General features: G+C 35.7%; 1 protein-coding gene across 1 annotated transcript in view; it reads right to left on the bottom strand.

Annotated features, from left to right (window-relative positions):
- DNAH14 (dynein axonemal heavy chain 14) overlaps positions 1-19,797 on the bottom strand; it is a 200,405-nt gene that overhangs the window by 164,535 nt on the left and 16,073 nt on the right. Inside the window, exons 7-15 of the mRNA XM_033099365.1 lie at positions 17,207-17,269; positions 14,948-15,092; positions 11,270-11,401; positions 8,286-8,533; positions 6,488-6,617; positions 2,490-2,766; positions 1,976-2,021; positions 1,788-1,885; positions 90-256 (exon numbers count right to left, since the gene is read on the bottom strand). Of these exons, the coding sequence (XP_032955256.1) occupies positions 90-256; positions 1,788-1,885; positions 1,976-2,021; positions 2,490-2,766; positions 6,488-6,617; positions 8,286-8,533; positions 11,270-11,401; positions 14,948-15,092; positions 17,207-17,269 (1,306 nt within the window). The remainder of the gene's footprint in view (positions 1-89; positions 257-1,787; positions 1,886-1,975; positions 2,022-2,489; positions 2,767-6,487; positions 6,618-8,285; positions 8,534-11,269; positions 11,402-14,947; positions 15,093-17,206; positions 17,270-19,797) is intronic.

Below are 19,797 nucleotides of genomic sequence, written 5' to 3'. Positions count from 1 at the left end.
TTTTCATTAAATCCCTTTCATCTAAGAATTGCAGTGGGTTTCTGATCCTTAAACCGACATTCCCTAAGACAAACTGTTTTTAAACTTACTTGATTTTGGTAGGCTGGATCCATTTCAAAAAGGAGCTGACAATCTGGCCATCTGGTTTGCTTCTTATAGTCCATTATACTTCCTGTCTTATTAGGTAAATCCATAATTAAAACCAAACCATTAAAGATAGACAGGCGGGGATCTTGGTAAAGAGGAATAATTTTGGCTAAAACATATAAACAAAAATTTAGTATTTTTAGAAGCCCCATTGAAAATAACACCTTAAAATTATCCACAACGTCTACAGTTACTGAAAACTGAGGCTGATTTATTATGGGGCTAAACAGAATTCTACACTGATAAATGGAATTTAAAGACTGGTGTAAAAAGTGTGGATTTATAACAGTATTACAGAAACAAAAGAATCACTATTGGTACCTGGTGGTGGCACGAGGCGTGATTAAAATAGAAACAGTACGTCATTAAGTTAACAGTAATTTGAAACGTATAAGCTATGTGAAGAGTAATTACACCACTGGGAGGGTACCAGGGTTAGAAGACACAGCCTCTACTACCAATGAGTTCATAATTTAGTTGCATAGCTGAATTTCCATGGGAAAATAAAAAGAACATTGACCTTCACTTTATGCATTTAAAAAAATCAACGCAAGATGAATCATATTCCTAAATATAAAAAACACAGCTATAAATCTTCTAGGATAAAATACAGGAAAAATCTGTATGACCTTGAGACAGACAAAGAGTTTTTAGATACAAAACCAAAAAGCATAATCTATAAAGGGAAAAAATGATAAGCTATACTTCATCAAAATTAAGTTTAGCTCTGTGAAAAAGAATGAATAGATAAGGTACAGACTGGGAGTAAATGTTTCCAAATCTTATATCTGATAAAGAACTTGGATCTGGAGTACATATAAAGACGTTTCACAACTCAACAAGAGGTGTGATCAAAAAATACGGTGAATGTTTAAATTTTAAAAAATTTATTACAGTAAAAGACACACTGCCATTAATTTCCCTCAAAATACTCCCCCTCACTTTGAACACACTTATCCAATTTTTCTTGCCACTTTCTGAAGCAGTTCTGGAAGTCCTCTTTCATGAGTGTCTTTAGTTGTGCTATTGTGGCTGCCTTACTGTCCTGACTCATTTGGCTGCCGCACAATGCCAGATCCAGTGATTAAGGTGGACGAGGACACACTGTAATGTTTTTATTTGACAGAATTTGCCGTGTACTAGAAGTAATGTGTGACATGGAGCAGTGTCATGATGCAGGATGATTTACAGCACACTTTAAAACACACCTCTCAACTGTAGCTCACACCCGACTGACTGTACCGAACAAGTTGAAACTTGTCACACACTGGTACTAAGGTTCGGTGTGCCACTTCCCGTATTGAAGATCCCTGCCTTTCTGCTTCTGAGTGCCAGCAGCATTCACATTTTTTGACCACAACGGAGAGGCTCCATGTCACACACTGCTTCTGGTATGGCAATTTCTGTCAAATGAAAACATTATGGTGTATCTTCATCCACCTTATTCACCAGATCTGGTACCATGCAACTTCTGGCTCTTCCCCAAAGTTAGAATGACCATGAAAGGTAAACGTTTTGAACCGATTCAGGACATTGATGTAATGTCTGCCACATTCCTGGGTAAAAGCATCAAATGCCTAAATTTAAGAAAACAATGCCAAGGAAGACACTGTATCTAATTGAACATTTAAAATACTCACTTATACATTTTTCAATATCAGTCACCATGTTTTGAATTTTTATTGAAAACTCCAATCTGTTCGGAGCAATAGAGAGATTTGTAGGGAATTTTAAAAATCTAAGAGAGAAAACAATAAAAGTATATATCAGAAGAATGGAGTAACATAAAATATAATTACTTGTAATTTCAAAAATGTTTACAACTTACTCATTATGCATGTATTCATTCTCAAACTCAGTGGAGATTTCTATGTCTATTAGAATCCATTGAAAGAAAGAGAGAATAAAAAAATTGGTTGATATTTATGTCAGTTAAGTTGCAAGCTGACATGTGTCAGTGCTTTCCAAACACCCCAAGAATAAACTGCGAAGGTCATTTGCAAGATGGTATTCAAGCAGTACACCCCATCCCCAGATTGTGGTTAAGGGGGTCTCAGGTGGAGTCCAAGAGTCTGCATTTTTAACAAGCATCCTCTTGAAGGAGGTCCTTAGGTCCCCTCAGGAAGAAATGGTACATGTATTGAGATCAAAATAAATTATGGTGTTATGAACTCACATTCACTACAGTCTGTAAGTTTATGCTCACTTTGAGCATTCTTACTGTCAGATTTACAAAAATCATAACCTACTAACTGATAATAAACTACTACATCTTCTCTCTCTTGTTATTTTCCAGCTGTTAGGATATTTCCCTGAATTCTTAATAGTCTCACTCGTCTTACCTGAAAAAAATTCGTGAAGGTTGTAACTAAATTTTTTCGGTCTCATTATTGGGAGTTCTTCACTTGTGTGTTTTACAACACAACTAACTTCACTTTTTGACATTTCATCTTCTTCACACCTCACAGATTTTTCAGAGCACTTGTCAGACTCAAGAAAGCTCTCTTTGGAATTTTCTGAAGAATCACTCTCAGCAGGAATTCTCAAGTGTAGATTTACTTCAAATATTGGTGCATATATTTTTCTCAAATCCGCATTCACTTTAGTACTATTCAAAATCTAATTTAATAGATATGTTAGAATTCTAGTGACAATATATAACTAAAATAACACTTCTTTTAATTTAGGATAATACAGACCTAAATTTTCAATGATAAATCATAACGTCAGTGTAACTGAGTACCACGGTATTACCATGTAACTGGTATTTACATGTTAAAACAAGTAAATTAATATAAATGATATCATGCAGTATTGCCCACCCCACCCCCCAAAAAACTGCACAAACTAATGGCAGACTGGCCACATATTAATCATTTTAGAGCTTATTAAAAATATAAATTCTTAGGCCCTATCCCCCAAAAATTCTGAGTTAAAGACTCAGGGGCAGGGCTCAGGAACGTGAATCATTTAAAAGCTGAACAGGTATCTCTACTGTGTTCTCAGGTTAAGACTTACCAATCAGGATTATAGTTCAGATACATTACTACAGGTCCCAGATCTTCACTTTAACATACACATACTAGTACAGGCATTCCTACAGAAAATTAACCGGAGTATTTGAGGTATAAATATCTTATGTACACAATGTAATTACTCTTGGGCTCTGCCGAGGCATGGGTTCTCAACTTATTGGTCCTTCATATCCCATAAATAATCTGTTGTGCTTGGGGCTTCCAGTATTTGTCAGTATGGGCATCTGAACCACCTTAGTTCCAGCCATTAACAAATAAAGAATTTTATGAAGGCAGTTAATAGTATAAATAAAATGCCATTAGCACCCTATAAAACTGCTGGGTGAAGAGCTTGAGTAGATGTTAAAAGTGATTTGAAAGCCTTCAAAGTTCAACACAAATGGGTATAGAGTTTTTGTTTGCGGTGATGAAAAAGTTCTGGAAATGCATTGTGTTGACAGTTGCACAATATTGTTAATGTACTAATGCCACTGAATTTGTACACTGAAAAATGGCTACAGTGGTAAATTTTATGTTACATTTTATCTCAATAAAAAAGTTCATACAGATAATTCCAAACAAATAATGTAGCTTATTCTGGAAAATAACCTCTAACTGTGGGAATGACTGAACCTCAAGCCCTATATACCTTCTAATATTATAGTATATATTTTGCATAGAATCATTCTTGAAATATGTATAGTATGGTTACCATTTGATATAGTATTCTTATATCAAATACATAAGTATACTTCACATAGTACTTATAGTATTTGATATAGTATAGTAACTATTTGATAAATGCTCATCATGTCCTACGCACTACAGTAAACAAGTTACCTTCACCTCATCCTCATAGTGAACAACACCAGGAAATAACACATATTCACATCATGAACCTTGTGATACAATGCACTGAAGAGGACACAACTTCATCTCTGTGGTACTTTTTTCCATAACATGTCCAATCATGTCCAATCATGAGAAAACATTAGATATCAGCAAACACAAATGAGGGATGCTCAACAAAATAACTGATCAATAAACACTCTTTTTCTAAAATGTCAAGGTGATTAAAGATAAGGTAAGACTGAGGAGCTATAATCTTTTAAAGGCTACAGAGGACTAAGGAGGAATAACATGTAAATGCAAGTGGGAACCTGGATAGATGTTAGAACAGAGAGCAAGATAGCAGTATTTTAAAATAAATTGCGTATATCGTATGCCCTGGCCAGCTACTCTCAAATTTATAGAACAGAGAAATTTTCACCTAGTCCAACAAGAAAACCTGTTAAGAATAACTGAAGTGTCTATAGGAGTACAGACATATAAAATGTGATGCATGGAACTACTACACCACAATCATGAACAATCAATTCTGTGTGTGCGTATACTGTCATAGACTGGGTTCCCTAGGAAGCCAACCTGAGACAGGCAGGATGTTGATTCAGGAATGCACTGGAGTCAACACCTGTAGAAGGGAGTGAACGGAAACAGTGGGTCGAGGAGAAAGTTGAGCCAAGGTACAGGCCAAACAACAGCCTCAGCCAACCCTCCAGAGCTGGGACCCCTTCAGAACTGTCCTGAGCTGCACCAACATGCCGTGCCTTTACCTTCCTACAGCCATTAGTCATCACGCATGGACCAACCCACAGAGGGGCATGACCTTGGACGAGGGGACTGCAGCTAAAGATCTCTGAGAAAGCTGGGAACTAAAGGCTATCTGCTGACAGCACGCCCAGCTGCTGTGGCAACAAGTGTGTCAGTGAAGGTTAGTGGTACATCGCCATGAGATCGAGACTTACACCTGCCTCTACGTGAAATGACTCCAAACATGATGGTGAGTGAAACAATGTAAAATCAGAAGGGCAGTACAATGACATTTATGCATGTATATACCAAAACCAAACTGGATATGGAGCAATAAAAATGTGTATATTGCTAAAGATCATTTAAAGGGGTATAAGCACTTTGAAAAACAATTTTGCATTGCTTAGTACAGTTGGAAAAAAAAAAACACCACAAACCTTTTCACCCAGAAATTTCACTCCTTAGCGACCAACCAACCAACCCAACCAACCAATCAGTCAATCAACAGTAAAGGAGACACATGCAAGAATGTCCACAGCAAGGTAAAGGGACCAGGCCAGCTTCCCCTAGCTTTTCCCTCTACACCACCGTGAGACAAGAATGTTTATAGCAGAATTGTATGTAACAACAAAAACAAAAACTAACTATAGTAGAATGGGTACATAAATGGTTTCATCAAGAAGGGATACACAGAAGACAATAAAGACTTTTAAGCTGGGTGAGGTCTATGTGGGTGTTTGCTTAATTATACTTTGTTCAGACCTGCATATGTATTATATGAAGGTCAGGCTACAAATGCATATATAAGAAAGTAAAAATTATCCAGAGTCCTATCACCCACAGATAACCACGGTTATTTTGTTACATATATTTCCAGACTTAAAACTATGTAAGTATGCATATTTATTTTTACTTAATACATGTGGACATTTTCCCTTGTTACCAAACCTACTTAATATATATATATATATATATGTGTGTGTATATATATTACACTTTACATATATATATTACATATTATACATTTCTCTCTCATAAAAATGCTGCTTTTGCCAATCAGGACAAGCATCTACCATGTAAAGTTTAATCCCAAGAAAAGAATGCCAGGTGTGGGGACGGGGGTACAATTCTTCATGGCAAGAAAAAAATTTCCTAATGAAGGTTTCTCTAGGATTTTTTTCAAGATTTTTCACATTTGGCTTCTGTTATTTTTAAGTGAATGACACAATTTTAAAAAGTACTCCAAAGAAAAGCAAAGAGAGTTAGACGTATATGGTCGTGACAGTAGAAGGGGTGGCTGCTACTTAGGGCGGCCTAGCTGCCCCGACCATTCCCACGCAGAGTGGCATACAAGAAGTAATCGCTTACTTCCTTTGTTTTTCTTCATAGTCACTCATCACTTCATTATTTGTCTCCCTTGGTAAAATATAAGCTCCAAGACAGCAGTGAATTTGTTCTGCCCATTGCCGTATTTCCGGGCTAAATTCAGTGCCTGGTACATAGTACGTACTCAGCAATACAGGAACAAATGAACCAAAAGAGATTAAGTGTCATAGCTTTCTACAGTGAGAGAGAGAGAAAGAGGGGGAGAGAGAGTGAGAGAGTGAGTGTGAGAGAGGGGCAAGAAGTGGTATTAATCATAAATCACATTTTTAATTCCAAAACTTATTAATTTCACTTAGTTTTCACTTATTCATTCATTTAAAAAAGTCTGTATTTTTCAAAGACTATTTTACCTCCTTAATATCAGCTTTTGTTTTTACTTCTGGCTTTAGAACAGAAGTGGCATGTAAGTTTGAATTATTAACAAGTTCTTCACAATCATTTGTTGTCTTTCCAGCGAAAGCAAAGATGTCTTTGTATACTCTAGATAAAGAAATGGAACGAAAATAATAGCCTCTTAAAACTCATATCGCATTAATATCCAGAATGCATAAATAACTAGACATTCCTCCAAAGAAGATATAAACATGGCTAATAAGTAGGGAAAAGATGCTTGGCATCACTAATCCTCGGGGGAAAACATGTGAAGACCACAAGGAGATATCACTTCACACAAACTAAGATGGATCTCATTTTTTAAAAAGGAAAATAATAGTGTTGGTGAGGTAGAAACCTGGTGTTTTGCTGGTGGAAATTAAAACGGTGCAGCTACTGTGGAAAACAGGAGGGAAGCTCCTCAAAAAGTTAAATGTGTGATAATCGCACGATCCAGCAAGTTCACCTCTAGGTACATAAACAAAAGAATTGAAAGCAGGGACTCCCACAGAGATTTGCACTTCAGTGTTCATAGCACCATTTTTTACAATAGCCAAAAGGTTAAAACAACTCAAATGTCCATCAATAGATGAATGGATAAGCAAAATGTGGTACATACACAATGGAATATTATTCAGCCTTAAAAAGGAAAGAAATTCTCATACATGCTACAACATGGATGAACCTTGAAAACATTATGCTCGGTGAAACAAGCCTGACACAGAAGACACATATTGTATGATCCACTTATACGAGGTACTCAGAATAGGTAAATTCAGAGACAGAACATAACAGAGATTAGTCATAAGGACTTAGTACTGGGTGGCTGTGCAGGGGGTACGAGGAGCTTGTTTAATGCGTATACAGTTTCAGTTTGGGGTGATGAAAAAGTCCTGGAAACGGAGATGCTGATGGTTGCACAACACTGTGAATAAACTTAAAGTCCCTGAATTACACACTTAGAAGGTGAAACTGGCACTGACTCACCTCAGCTATGAGGCCTTAGAAAAGTGATTTAAGCTTCATGGATTCAGTAATAAATTAGAGAAACAGAATATATTACCTGTAAGATTCTTCAAATTTTTTGAATTGATATATTTTTAACTCTAGTTATGATACTAAAACTTTGATTTGACTAAAATGGTATTGTTAAATTTGAACAGTTTGGACATAATTAAAGTATTTCACAATTTCAATTCATATTCCATGTTTCACAAATTACAGTAGGTAGATCCACTTGTGGAAAATAAGAAAAGTGATTTGAAAACAGTAATAACTAAATAGAAGGTGAAAATATTTTATATCCAATAGATCTTATTATGGAATTGACTCAAATTCCAATTGTACCTTATGGTGCCTTCCAGAATCACTCTTCTGTCTTTGTAAACTTTATATGCATACCTAAATTGCCTGATTTAGCAAATAAAAGTATAGAACACCCAGTTACATTTCAGTTTCAGACAAACAATAATTTTTAGTATAGGTAATATTTGGAACAAACTTATACTAAAAATTATTCATGTTTATCTGAATTTCAAATTGCACTGGACATCCTGCATTTTATATGCAGAATTTTGAAAAAATTGGAAAATTTTCTTAAACTTTATGGACAGTATTCAGTATTACCAGATGTATTACCAACTGAGTACATATAATTTGCTATCAGGAGACGTATCAAATTCTAGCTTAATGATGGGATATTTCCTCCATAAGAGGCAATATTTAAAACATTATGATTATAAATTCCTTTTATAAGTAAAAAAAAGTATAATTTACTTGAGCTTTTCATTCTTTTTTTCCACTGAAAATGGCATTCTAGCAGAATTATTAAATAATTCCACAAGTAGTGTGACTGCACTATTCATTAGTTGTCGGATGAGTTCCTGAAATATGTAGTCAACCAGCATCAGAAACCTCAACATTGTTTCTAATAAATGTCGATATTGAGACAGCTTGAAATGTGTTGTGTCATCTTCATAGAGGTGTGACTCAAAAAATTCTTTAACTTCCTTCTTTTCTGCCACCTACAATTCAATAAACAATTGAGAGCCAAGTGATGATTTCCTATGTTAACATAGCATGATTCTGAAGTTACAGTATTTTTTTAGTTTGAATAACAACACACTGGAACACGATCAACAATTTCCACTAAAACACTACTTCATGCTTACATTGTATTTAAACATCAGACAAAAAAAAACAACAACCTATGTGTCCTGAAACCTATGAAGTACAGCGTCTCACTTATAAGCAGGTAAGTTTGGCGTCTCACTTATAACCAGGAATATCTACGTGTTCCTACATAGAGGGACCATTCTTAACTACACTGAGAGTAACCAGTGGAGGACAGTCAAGTCCAAATATGAGGTTTCCCTAAAACCCAGTCTAATGCTGCCTCCTTTATGCTAGGTTATAGCAATTAGACTTCAAAACAAACAAACACACAAAAACACATATATGCGACAAAATACAGAAGAAAAAATTTAAATTCATCAAATCTGATGTTAAGAGTTTTATTTTTTAAATAATCTCTCTCTTAATACAACTGACTACTAAGTTACTGAAGAATGGCATGTTTTGATAAAAAAAAAATACAGGGTGGCATCAGTATTACTAGAACCACCAAACCCTTCTAAATTGTGATACTAAAAATAATCTGGACGTTACTCAAAATGGTTTCGTGTAGACACATAAACATTTTATTACTCATGGACCTTTAAAATTAAAAATTATAAAAATATTTCCCATTTTTGTTCTTTTATTGGTTGTGCACGCTTTTTCTTTTTTGCTCCATTGACACTAAATACTTGGTAAATAGTCACCCTTTCAACTTGTATTCTAATTTTTAAAAACATAATTGAATTAGTTTTTTTTTACGTTGCCTCTCTTCATGTTTCATTTTATTCATTTGTATTTTCTTTTTAAAATTCATTAGGGCAGTTGTTTACTAATTTGGCAAATGTTTTCCAGTACAGCTCTATGGATTCTGACTCAAGGTTTTACATCACCAATGGTGGCTCTCAGTTTCTGTTCCATCAGTTTTGTACCTGTGCTAAACTTTTCCAGAGCTGGGGAGTCCCGAACATTGCCCAGAAGAATGCTTTTCAACCTAGCTGTACTTTAGATTCATTTGAGGAGCTTTTCCAGTTCTGCCTGGGCTCTGACATCAGAAATCAGAAATTCTGACCTAATTGGTCTAGGGTGGTCCTAGATATCAATATTTATTATAAGCACCCCAGGGGACTCTAGTGTGTAGCATACTTGAGAACCACTAGCCTAGAGTTTATCCATAGAGTAGGTAGAGATTTCAGTTTTAGAAATTCATCCAAGATGGTAGTATAGGAGACCCAGCTTCTATCTCCCCACAAAGATCAACAATCAGACAGCCATCTGCACATACACACACAACAACAACAAAACTCCAGCTCTGTGAGATTGCTCTTAGCAATATTTTTTTGGATATGTTTCCCCAGGAAAGGGAAACAAAAGGAAAAGTAAACACATAGGACTACATCAAGCTAGGAAGGTTTCACGCAGCAAAGGTAGCCATGAATGAAACAAAAGGACAACCCACTGATTTCAACAACAGGACTGGCAGTAGGTATAATAGGTACTTATCAGAAACTGACATAAATGGAAATCCCTTGACAAATATTTAGGACCAACCAGATCCTGGTGATGATGAACGGGAGAAAGTAGAATGGCTAGAGGGAGTACTACTTTATTACTATCTTAGTGGCCTACGTTATGCTTTGTTAATCCCTTTTTCATTTATACTACCCTTGGCCCACCTGTCCCAAAGACTGTCTGCACATGACTGGGCTTTGGGAGGAAGGACTATGAGGAATAAGGACTAAGAGGCTTTACTTTGTGGACATAAAATAGCTACACTTCATCTTCCAGTCAAGAAGTCTTGAAGCCATCATTACCCAGTATCTATCAACAGTTCAAGTGAGAGAAATAATATTTGAAAATTAGTTGAGGGAGACCCAGTCCATTTACTCCTCCAGAGAGCCTCAAATATCCATCTGATTCAGTCAAACCTGCAAAGAGAGGCAGCAAGTGCTTAACTAGCTGACATCGTGTTAGTCCGCTACCAAACTGCATTTGGGAACTATGTTTCATGCAGTCGCTGCCTATATAGGGGAGTGGTACAAAGTAGTCCTGTGCAATAAGTCACAGCATATTGGATAAGAATGTTCTGAGGACATTGTTCATCGGTCCTTTCTATAAAATCCTTAGGGACATTTTCTCTCATCTAGTTATGTTTCTTCTGAGCAATGAGTTTGTCTCACAAACACTGAACTTCGTAACAAATGTTTCCTTTTCTATGTGAGCTCAAGTTATATTGTAGGCATCTTGAAGGTATATACGCAAATATACATATACAGGGGTGCCAAAATAATGTATACACATTTTTCAGAAAGGAAAAGACTGTATTAAAATTGTAATACTCAATATATACCGATAGAAAGATGAATACAAGTCATGTGTATACATTTTTTGGCACCTCCGCTATATGCATTTATATTACTTAAATATACTTACATTCACAAATATTTGCACTCTACACAGCACCTGGAAAAATTCTTGCACTGTACCTGGTAAACGCACAGCACTAGCTGGCTGGCTAATTATTAACCACCTCTGTCCGTCTACCTGCCCATTTCTAACACTTTTTCTAGGGAGGCAATTTGGAGCAAGTGCTTTAGTCAGTACATAAACACTGATAAATTAATAGGACATAATTAAAGAATTACCTTTAAAAATGTACTTTTCATTCTTGAAATAGCTTTAGCCCTGATCTCCTCAAGTTGTTTCAATGCCTGGGTAGCTTGCTGTAACTGTTCTTCACAAAATTCATCTAGAGAATATGTTCGAGAACTATCCAGCTAATTAAATGATAGTAAATGTTGAGTATTGGAAAGTGGAAATTTATTTACAAAAGAAAAAGACAGAAAATATTTTGGCCATCTATTCATGTCATAAAGAACAGCGTATTTATACTTTCTTTTGCATACATTACATTTTATATATACGTTCTTCATATTCAAACACCCATAGTAAATTTAACTAAATCTTGATAAAAGGCACAAAACTACACTCTTATTTTAACTATGACTAAGAGTAAGCCAAAGCAGAAAAATTCAAGAGTTGATGTATTTCTGAACTATCTGTGAACCCAGGGGAACCACCAATCCTAGGGATTGCTTTACCTTGAAGTCCTGATTATTGGTAAAAATGAAAAACAGGAACACTACATGTAGGATAAAGAGGCTAAAATTAAATAACACAAATAAGGTAAATGTTATTCTGAATTTCTTTAGAATCCAGCACGGAAGAATTTCCATCCACTATGCCATCGCATGCCCCCCTGGTAACAGAAACAGAACGGTTCACCCACTCGTGTGTACCCTATCATTCTTCCTCCTTTCAGTATTTACCTTTTTTTCTACATCACGTTAATTTTCTTGCCAAAATACATTTTCATCAATAAATATGCAGACATCTTTATCCTTAGCCATACCATAATACCTTATAAACGGAAGCTTCCAAAAATTAAAGATTGAAAAGTACTGCTCTCGCCTTCCAATTCTGGATTAACTGTGTTCTCCCTCTCCTAGTCCCGCATCTGGTTTCCAGGTCCTGATTTTTCCAGGTAAATATGCCCCTGTCTCCCTTCCTTTCTGATCTCACTGCCAGTATCCTAACCCAAGTCCCTATTGCTTACACCTACGTTACTCGGGCGCATACTAACCGATCTCTTTAGTCCTGTGTCTCCTCACTTTAGACTTTTCCCACAAACCAGCATCACATTAATTTTCCTGTAAAATACCACGTTCAGAAACTTCCAATAGTTGTTCTTTAAGAATAGTTCTCAAAGTTTATTCTGCGTAAGAATCACCTAAAGGACACATTCAAAATATACACTACTAGCATCGCCCACTGCAGCCTCCCCCAAAAGCAGTGGGACACAAAAATTCATATTTTTTATTAAGCACTCAAAATACCACCCCCACCAAAACACAACCGTCTTGAATAGGAAATATAATCAAAGTCCCAAATCTAGCTGGTTCTGTGGCCTTGGGTAAATCTCTCAATCACTCTAGAACTCAGTGTGTGATTTGAAAGTGAAGGTCTGGGTACAGTGATCCACACGTGCTCTTCCCCTTCTTCGATATTCCAGCCCCTTTACAGGTGTGCTTGCATCCGCGCCGAGTGTACGGGCACACTCGACCTCCATTCGTGGCACTGACTTCTGCACCACCTCATCATACGCGTTTCATTCTCCTTACCTCCTCTTGTCCACCTTACTGGTACCTGCATTCCCAGCTCCACATAGCCCCCCAGTCCACGTGCCCAATGGGCCACCTTCTCTTCCTGACCCCAGGCTCAGTTCTCCTGGCTAGGAAGCTCTGCTCTCCCTCCATTTCACCCTGGCTTGTCCACATTCCCAGACACTCCTATTCTTGCAAACTGTCCTCACAACCCCTATGAGGAGTGCCCCTGTCGTAAGGGCAGGTTCAGCTCCTACCTTTTCCTTATTCTGTTATTCTTGGCCCCACATTCAAGACCCAACGGAACTCTCAAATCAAACATACATTGGATGTTTACGCACATCCATATTCCTTATTACACTGCTCTATCCCCTCCTCCCTGGCTATTCAGATCCAGCATGGCCTCGCTCACAATAGGCTTCCTTCAGGAAACATGCCTGAACTTGAACTCCAAAGATTCCTCCGAATTTCTTGGCGAGACTGATTTCCAAGTATTATTTGCCAGCAAACATTCCTTGTGTTATATTTTGCTAACTGGTTAGCTAGAATGATTAGCAAAACTGAGGGAATACCTCTAGAACTAGTTACCATTTTTATATTATCGCTTCCAATAAACTGTAAGCAGACTGAAAGTAGCAATGCTTCCTTTTTTACTTCATATCCGTCTCCTGTGCATAATACTTCGCACATAATAGATAATTAATAAATATTTATATATTGTCTGGAGAGGTTTGTTTCCTTCCTCTTGCTGTTCTGGGGGGAAACTGATAGGGCTTAAGGTTTCCAGGAAAGAATTTTAACATCCCTTTTCAGTCACTCTGTTAGCATCACCAGCCGTCAGCTTTTTAGGGGTAGACTTCTGAAATATTCTTAAGTCTCCTTTGCCTTACCACACATCATTAACTGATAAATTCTGTCACTCAGCCATTCATGAAGCAATCTAATAGCATCGCCACTCAACCAATTTCCTTCTACATGAAAACCATAGCAAAAATACTTCACTGTGAAATGTCTCCTACTGACATTTAATCCCTCGGAAACATTAATATTCTCAATATAACTATACAAAATATACTTTACCTGTAATGATTAATTCATCTTTCTTCATTAGTTTGTTATTTATTCACTCAAGAGCACCTATTATGTGTCAATCACTATATATAATCAATTCTAAAAATAATCTGTTGATTTACAAGTATTAATTTTATTAAATGTGTGTAATCAACACGATTACTTTTTGAGCTGATTGTCAAATTCATAATTTGTCGGAGTCCTTTTACTATTTCTCTTTTTCAGTCTAGATAACTATCAATTTCACGTTTAGCATATCCCTCACACAGTGGCTAAGCTGCTACAATCCTGGCCGATTGTATATTAAACACTTAAAATTTATAGTTGCATATACTTTACCTCTTTGAAATAACTATTTTATATAAATTAAATTAAATCATTCATTAAGACTGTCACCCTTTTTTAGAATTGTGGAGGAGGAGAATTCATAAATTTAACCAAAACCTCTGAGTTGCAACTTATGACAATTTCTTGGCATGCTATACTGAAGGAAGATTAACTACTATCAATTATGTATTAGAAATAATTCATCATTTATAAATAATAATGCACATTTGGAAATAAAGAAAGGGCCTCATAATAGACTTAGGTTACGTATAAGGAAGAAATTATTTATAAGGAACATTGTTAACTATTAAAATGGACTACCCAAGGGAATAATGTTCTTCGCAGGTATTTTAGAACATTAGTCACCCATAGGGATGGTTTACTTATGGATCTTGGTATCTGTATTCCTTTAATTTAAAACTCCATGTGGTTTTTTTTTTTTTTTTTTTTTTTTAAGGAGGGCGCAACTCACAGTGGCCCATGCAGGGATCAAACTGGCAATCTTGGTGTCATTACCACCATGTTCTAACCAATTGAGCTTACCGGCCACCTTGTGTGTTTTTTTTAATATATATATATATATATATATATATATATATATATATTTATTTATTTATTATATATATATATATATATAATATATATGTAAAGTAGCCGTGTTATATATATATATATATATATAAAGTAGCCACTATATCCTATGTAGCTATATCCTAGCTAATATATATCAATATTAGCTTATGGTAGTATACTTCTACCCACCTTTACAAGGCATATGGCAGACGGATTATCCTCATATTCATTTCCATTTTTGAGATTAAGTGCATCTTCACAAAGTCCCTTTATGTAAAGCAAACAGCCCTGATATAACTCATCAGCCCAAAACAGATGGTGGTACAAAAATGACCTGAAAGTTAAAAAATTTCCACAGACTTATGTCTTCTTCAAAATGCAGTTAATTTAGAGATAACTAGTATAATTTGTTCCATATGCCTATAGTTAATATGTAATACATCTATCCATTTGAAATGGATGTGATAGAGATTGGTAAGCATTATGGTTTTGTTTCACTGATAATGTTGCAGGCAAAGTTTTGGTACTGGGTGCGTTGAGTAACAACAAAATAGGAGGGGAAACAAGAGATGATGTTACCCTGTTTTGCCACTGAGTTCTAATAATTTTGACATAGGAGACCGCGATACCCAAAAGGATTATTTCCCTTAAATTTAAATAAATTTCTCCAATTTACTTTCCCCCCAATTACAGGGGAAAAAATAAACTAGATTAAGAACCATTTCTTAAGTTCTCCAACCATGTCCTAAAATAGAGAAGATGGGCCCTTTTTTCTTCTCTGCCCCTTTCTGCTGGTCTGATCAAGGTCCCAAAAGCGAGCCAAATCACTTCTGACAGCACTGGAAAGAACAGCAGGACAGAATTGGAGGAGAAAAGAAGAGAGAGGAAGCAATAAGCATGTCACTTTAACGAGGAGAAGTTGCTGAGTAAAAGCCCAGGTCTCCACATGAAAGCCTGTCCCAGACAGAAAAGCAGTGAGGCTGGAGTTACTTTATGGTTTCAAGGAGCAAGTTAACTACGAGCCTAATGCCTGGCATGTAGTAGATGCTAAATAAATCCTCGTGTTAAAAAAAAAAAGACAAGTCAAAGACTGGGAGAAAATATCTATGAACCATGTGTATGACAAAGGACCATATACAGAAAATAAAAAGAAATCTTAAAACTCAACATTTTGTATAAAAACAAACAATCCAATTAGAAAACATACAAAAGACATGAAGAGATATTTCACCAAAGAAGCAAGTAAAGATATTCAACATCATTAGTCACTAGGGAAATGCAAGTTAAAACCACAATGAGGTACTGCTACCCACTTACCGGAAGGTCTAAACTAAAAAATAGTGACAACTCCAAATGGTGGCGTGAATGTGGAAAAAAATGAATCGCTTATAGTACACTGCTGGTGGAGATGAAAAATGGTACAATCACTCTGAAACACTTTAGTAGTTTCTCAAAAAACTAAACATGCAATTATCTAGCAACTGCACTCCTGAGCATTTACTCCAGAGCAATGAAAACTTATGTTCACACAAAACCCTGTATATGACTGTTTGTAGCAGCTTTATCTGTAATAAACAAACACTGAAAAACACACAGGTGTACTTCAACAGGTAAATGGTTGAACAAATTGTGGTACATTTACATCTTGAACTACTACTCAGCAATAAAAAAGATCAACTGATACATAAAACAACCCCAGAGAGTTATGCTAAGTAAAAAGAATTAATTCCAAAGATTGCATACTGTATGCTTGCATTTACACAATACGCAAAATTTTAGAAATAGAGAACAGGTTAGTCCTTCCCATAGGTTAAGGAGAGGGTAGGAGTGAAAGGGAAGTGAGTATGGCTCCAAAAGAGCAACGGAGGGATCTTGTGGTGATAGAAACGGTCTGTATCTTGATTGTATCAAGGTCACTGCCCTGGTTGTTGTCATATTGTACGACAGGTTTGCAAGACGTGACCACTGGGGGAAACTGGGGAAAGGGTACGTGGGATCTCTTTGTATCATTTCTTACAACTGCATTTCAATCACTATTATCTAAAGTTCAATAACAACAATAACAAAACTTGGCTGCTGGATAGCCTACAAAATAGAATTAACTGTCAACTATCTTGGATTATTTAATCATTCCCCTTTTCAGAAGCAACGAGTTAGATCAAGTGACCAAGGGAACTCATCATAGATTCTTCACAGCACTGATTTCTTCACACTACAGAATGGTATCCTGGGACATATAATAAGTGTGTGTGTTATATAACATTGTTTAATATATATAAAATATTAATAGTCCTTAAAAATTAATGGGTTAACTTTAATCATAAAGGTTATGGAATGTGACTTTCCATTCACTGAGAGAAAATTAACTTATATCTGCTTCCATACTACATATTTAAAGTAATGCACCCTCTTGAAATTTTTATAAATATATAGTGTATCAAGACTTACCTGCTTTTCTCTGTCTTAATTCTTTTAACATTCAATTTCCAAGTAACAAATGCTTTACAAATTCTGAAAAGAAAAATACTTCTTACTCTGTATTTATAAATCATGCAATTATATGAAATAAATTTAGTAAAGGCTTAGTAATATTAGAAAATTCTCTAGAACATATCTCACTCATCCTGAGTTATCTAAAATAAATATTAAACCATATCACTTTTCTCCTAAATGATCAACAGAATATAGAGCAAAAAAAAAGAGAGAGAGTAAATGTAAGTAAAAGTCATTATAATTCTCATAGATGCATAATCAATTTAGATGTAACATTCCAATAAATACAAAAAATTATAAAAATACATTCTTTTCCTTTATACATTTATTGGTGCACTGTTTTTAAAAGAGACTCATATTTCAGGAAGAGTCAAGATTCAGTTTCAGTAATGAATAGTACATTGATCAGACATCATTGTGTAACGAAAAGTAAAAAATTAATATGTCATTTTGATATTATTGAATACTTATGTTTTTTAAAAAGATGCATTTGTAATTTTAAAAATTCAAAGAACTTTCATGAGAAGGAACTGAGAAGTTCCCCTGGTGATTATTCATCATCTTTAGCCTTCACACATGAAATAGACATGTTGAACTGTTTCTGCAAATCTCCCTCAACTTCTCTAAGTAAATATTGCCACCTATTTTATGCACGTGTGGGACGAGTCTAGTCCTATCTCATAATCTCTCTCTCATTAGCATTTCCATCTTGATGAAAACAATCATTCTTAAGAGAACACTGAGATGTGTGGTGATACTTGTTTGCCAAAGTGCCAGTCTGTATGTAGCCATTAAGAGCCAGTGGAGAAGGAAAAATGGTGGGAATAAGAGCGCCCAAGAGGCCAAGCCCCCGACCAATCTTAGTGATATCACTGGCTGATTCTGAATCAAAGAAGACTGAAGGAGGCCTGGAACCATCCAAACAGTTCAAAAGAATCTCATAATGTCATTCCATCAGGTACACCTGAGGCTTTAGAAATCAGAAATGCCTCTGATTAATCTAGTCACTTGACCTTAAATCAGGCTCTGAAAAGGCATTCTGAACAAGTTCCCGTCCTACTTTAATTCAGACCCAGGGTAATTCAGAGTCATGGTACCTCAGGACTCCAGAAGATCCCTGGAATCCCAGGTGATCCCAAACGAAATCAATGATGGTGTAATGAGTATCTGCACGAGGCCACAGAAACGAACAGTCCAGAAAGTCTCAGGGTAATGATGACATTCAAGTCTTCCCTGAGTTAGACACGTGTCATCACCAGCTTAAGTCATCAACACTTCACATTTGTCTCATTTTTATATTTGAAATGTTACTTGTTATAATATTAGTGATTTAAAAAGCTTTACAGAAAATATTTAAAATAAAATTTAAAAATCAAATAAAACTACAAGTTTTAACCTGGCTAAAATTTAACTTACATTTTTCTTCACAGGAATAAAGAAAATGAATAATTTCGACTGTGGCCTTACTGACGCCAGAGGTCACATAAAAACATGATTCTTGTCCTAGCTCCAATTAGGTTTCAAAAGTTTATTCAATGAAAATTATTGAGAGCAGAATGGACCCTGAGGATTTATTATAAGGCAAGGATAGCAGTGGAAGGTTTCATTAAATACAGAAAAGAATACTTTGGGCAATGTCATAAGCTGATAACCCAGAATCAAAAACATCTAGCCTCACTACTGGTGCCTAATTTATAGGGAAGCAACTATCACATATATTCTGCAAAATAAACTTCTTAGAACTGTTACTCTGTCATCTCCACTGCATTTGACTTTGGTTCCAGGTAACAACCAGCTTCATTTCCTACCAACCTCTTCAATACTTTAGTCACACCATTTCTACCTTTGAATACTCACCAAACTTGTTCCTGCCTCAAAATTTTTCAACCTGCTAGTCTCTGTTTGGAACTATTCTCTCTCAAAACCCCAGATGGATATGTCCTTTTCATACTTTAGGACTCTGCTTAAATATGTCTTCTCTGCCCATTCTACCTAAAGTATTAGATTGGTGCAAAAGTAATTGCGATTTAAAAGGTTAAAAATAACTGCAAAAACCTCAATTACTTTTGCACCAAGCTAATAGCAAAACACACACATACACATACCTGTTTTGTTTCTGTTTTATTATCCTCCTGGCCTTTGTCGCTATCTGAAATCATCTTATTTATTTACTTATTATCTATCTCCCTTCATTGAATGTAAGTTGTATTAAGTACAGAGACCTTTCGTATTTTTTACACAGTTGTTTCTCTAAGGCTCATAACAGTGGAATAGAAAAGTACACAGTAAGTATTTATTCAGCAAGTGACTAACTTCTCTGCCACAAAATTCATTCACTTGCCTACGAAAAAATTCCTCAGGTTCTTAGTTATTTCAACTATTTACAATATTAAATGTAACAATTTAAAATATAATTTCTCTTTTTCTAGTCCCCAGCAGATAGCAGCAAATCACAAGAAAAGAAAGACATTAGAGAGGAAACTAGACACAAACACTAAAATAACAACAGTCTGGGACTACTCTGTGAAGGATCAGAGTCTCAGGAA

This window comes from Rhinolophus ferrumequinum, chromosome 27, assembly GCF_004115265.2.
Source record: "Rhinolophus ferrumequinum isolate MPI-CBG mRhiFer1 chromosome 27, mRhiFer1_v1.p, whole genome shotgun sequence".
NCBI lineage: Eukaryota > Metazoa > Chordata > Mammalia > Chiroptera > Rhinolophidae > Rhinolophus > Rhinolophus ferrumequinum.
This window is presented reverse-complemented; position numbering and strand designations above follow the sequence as displayed.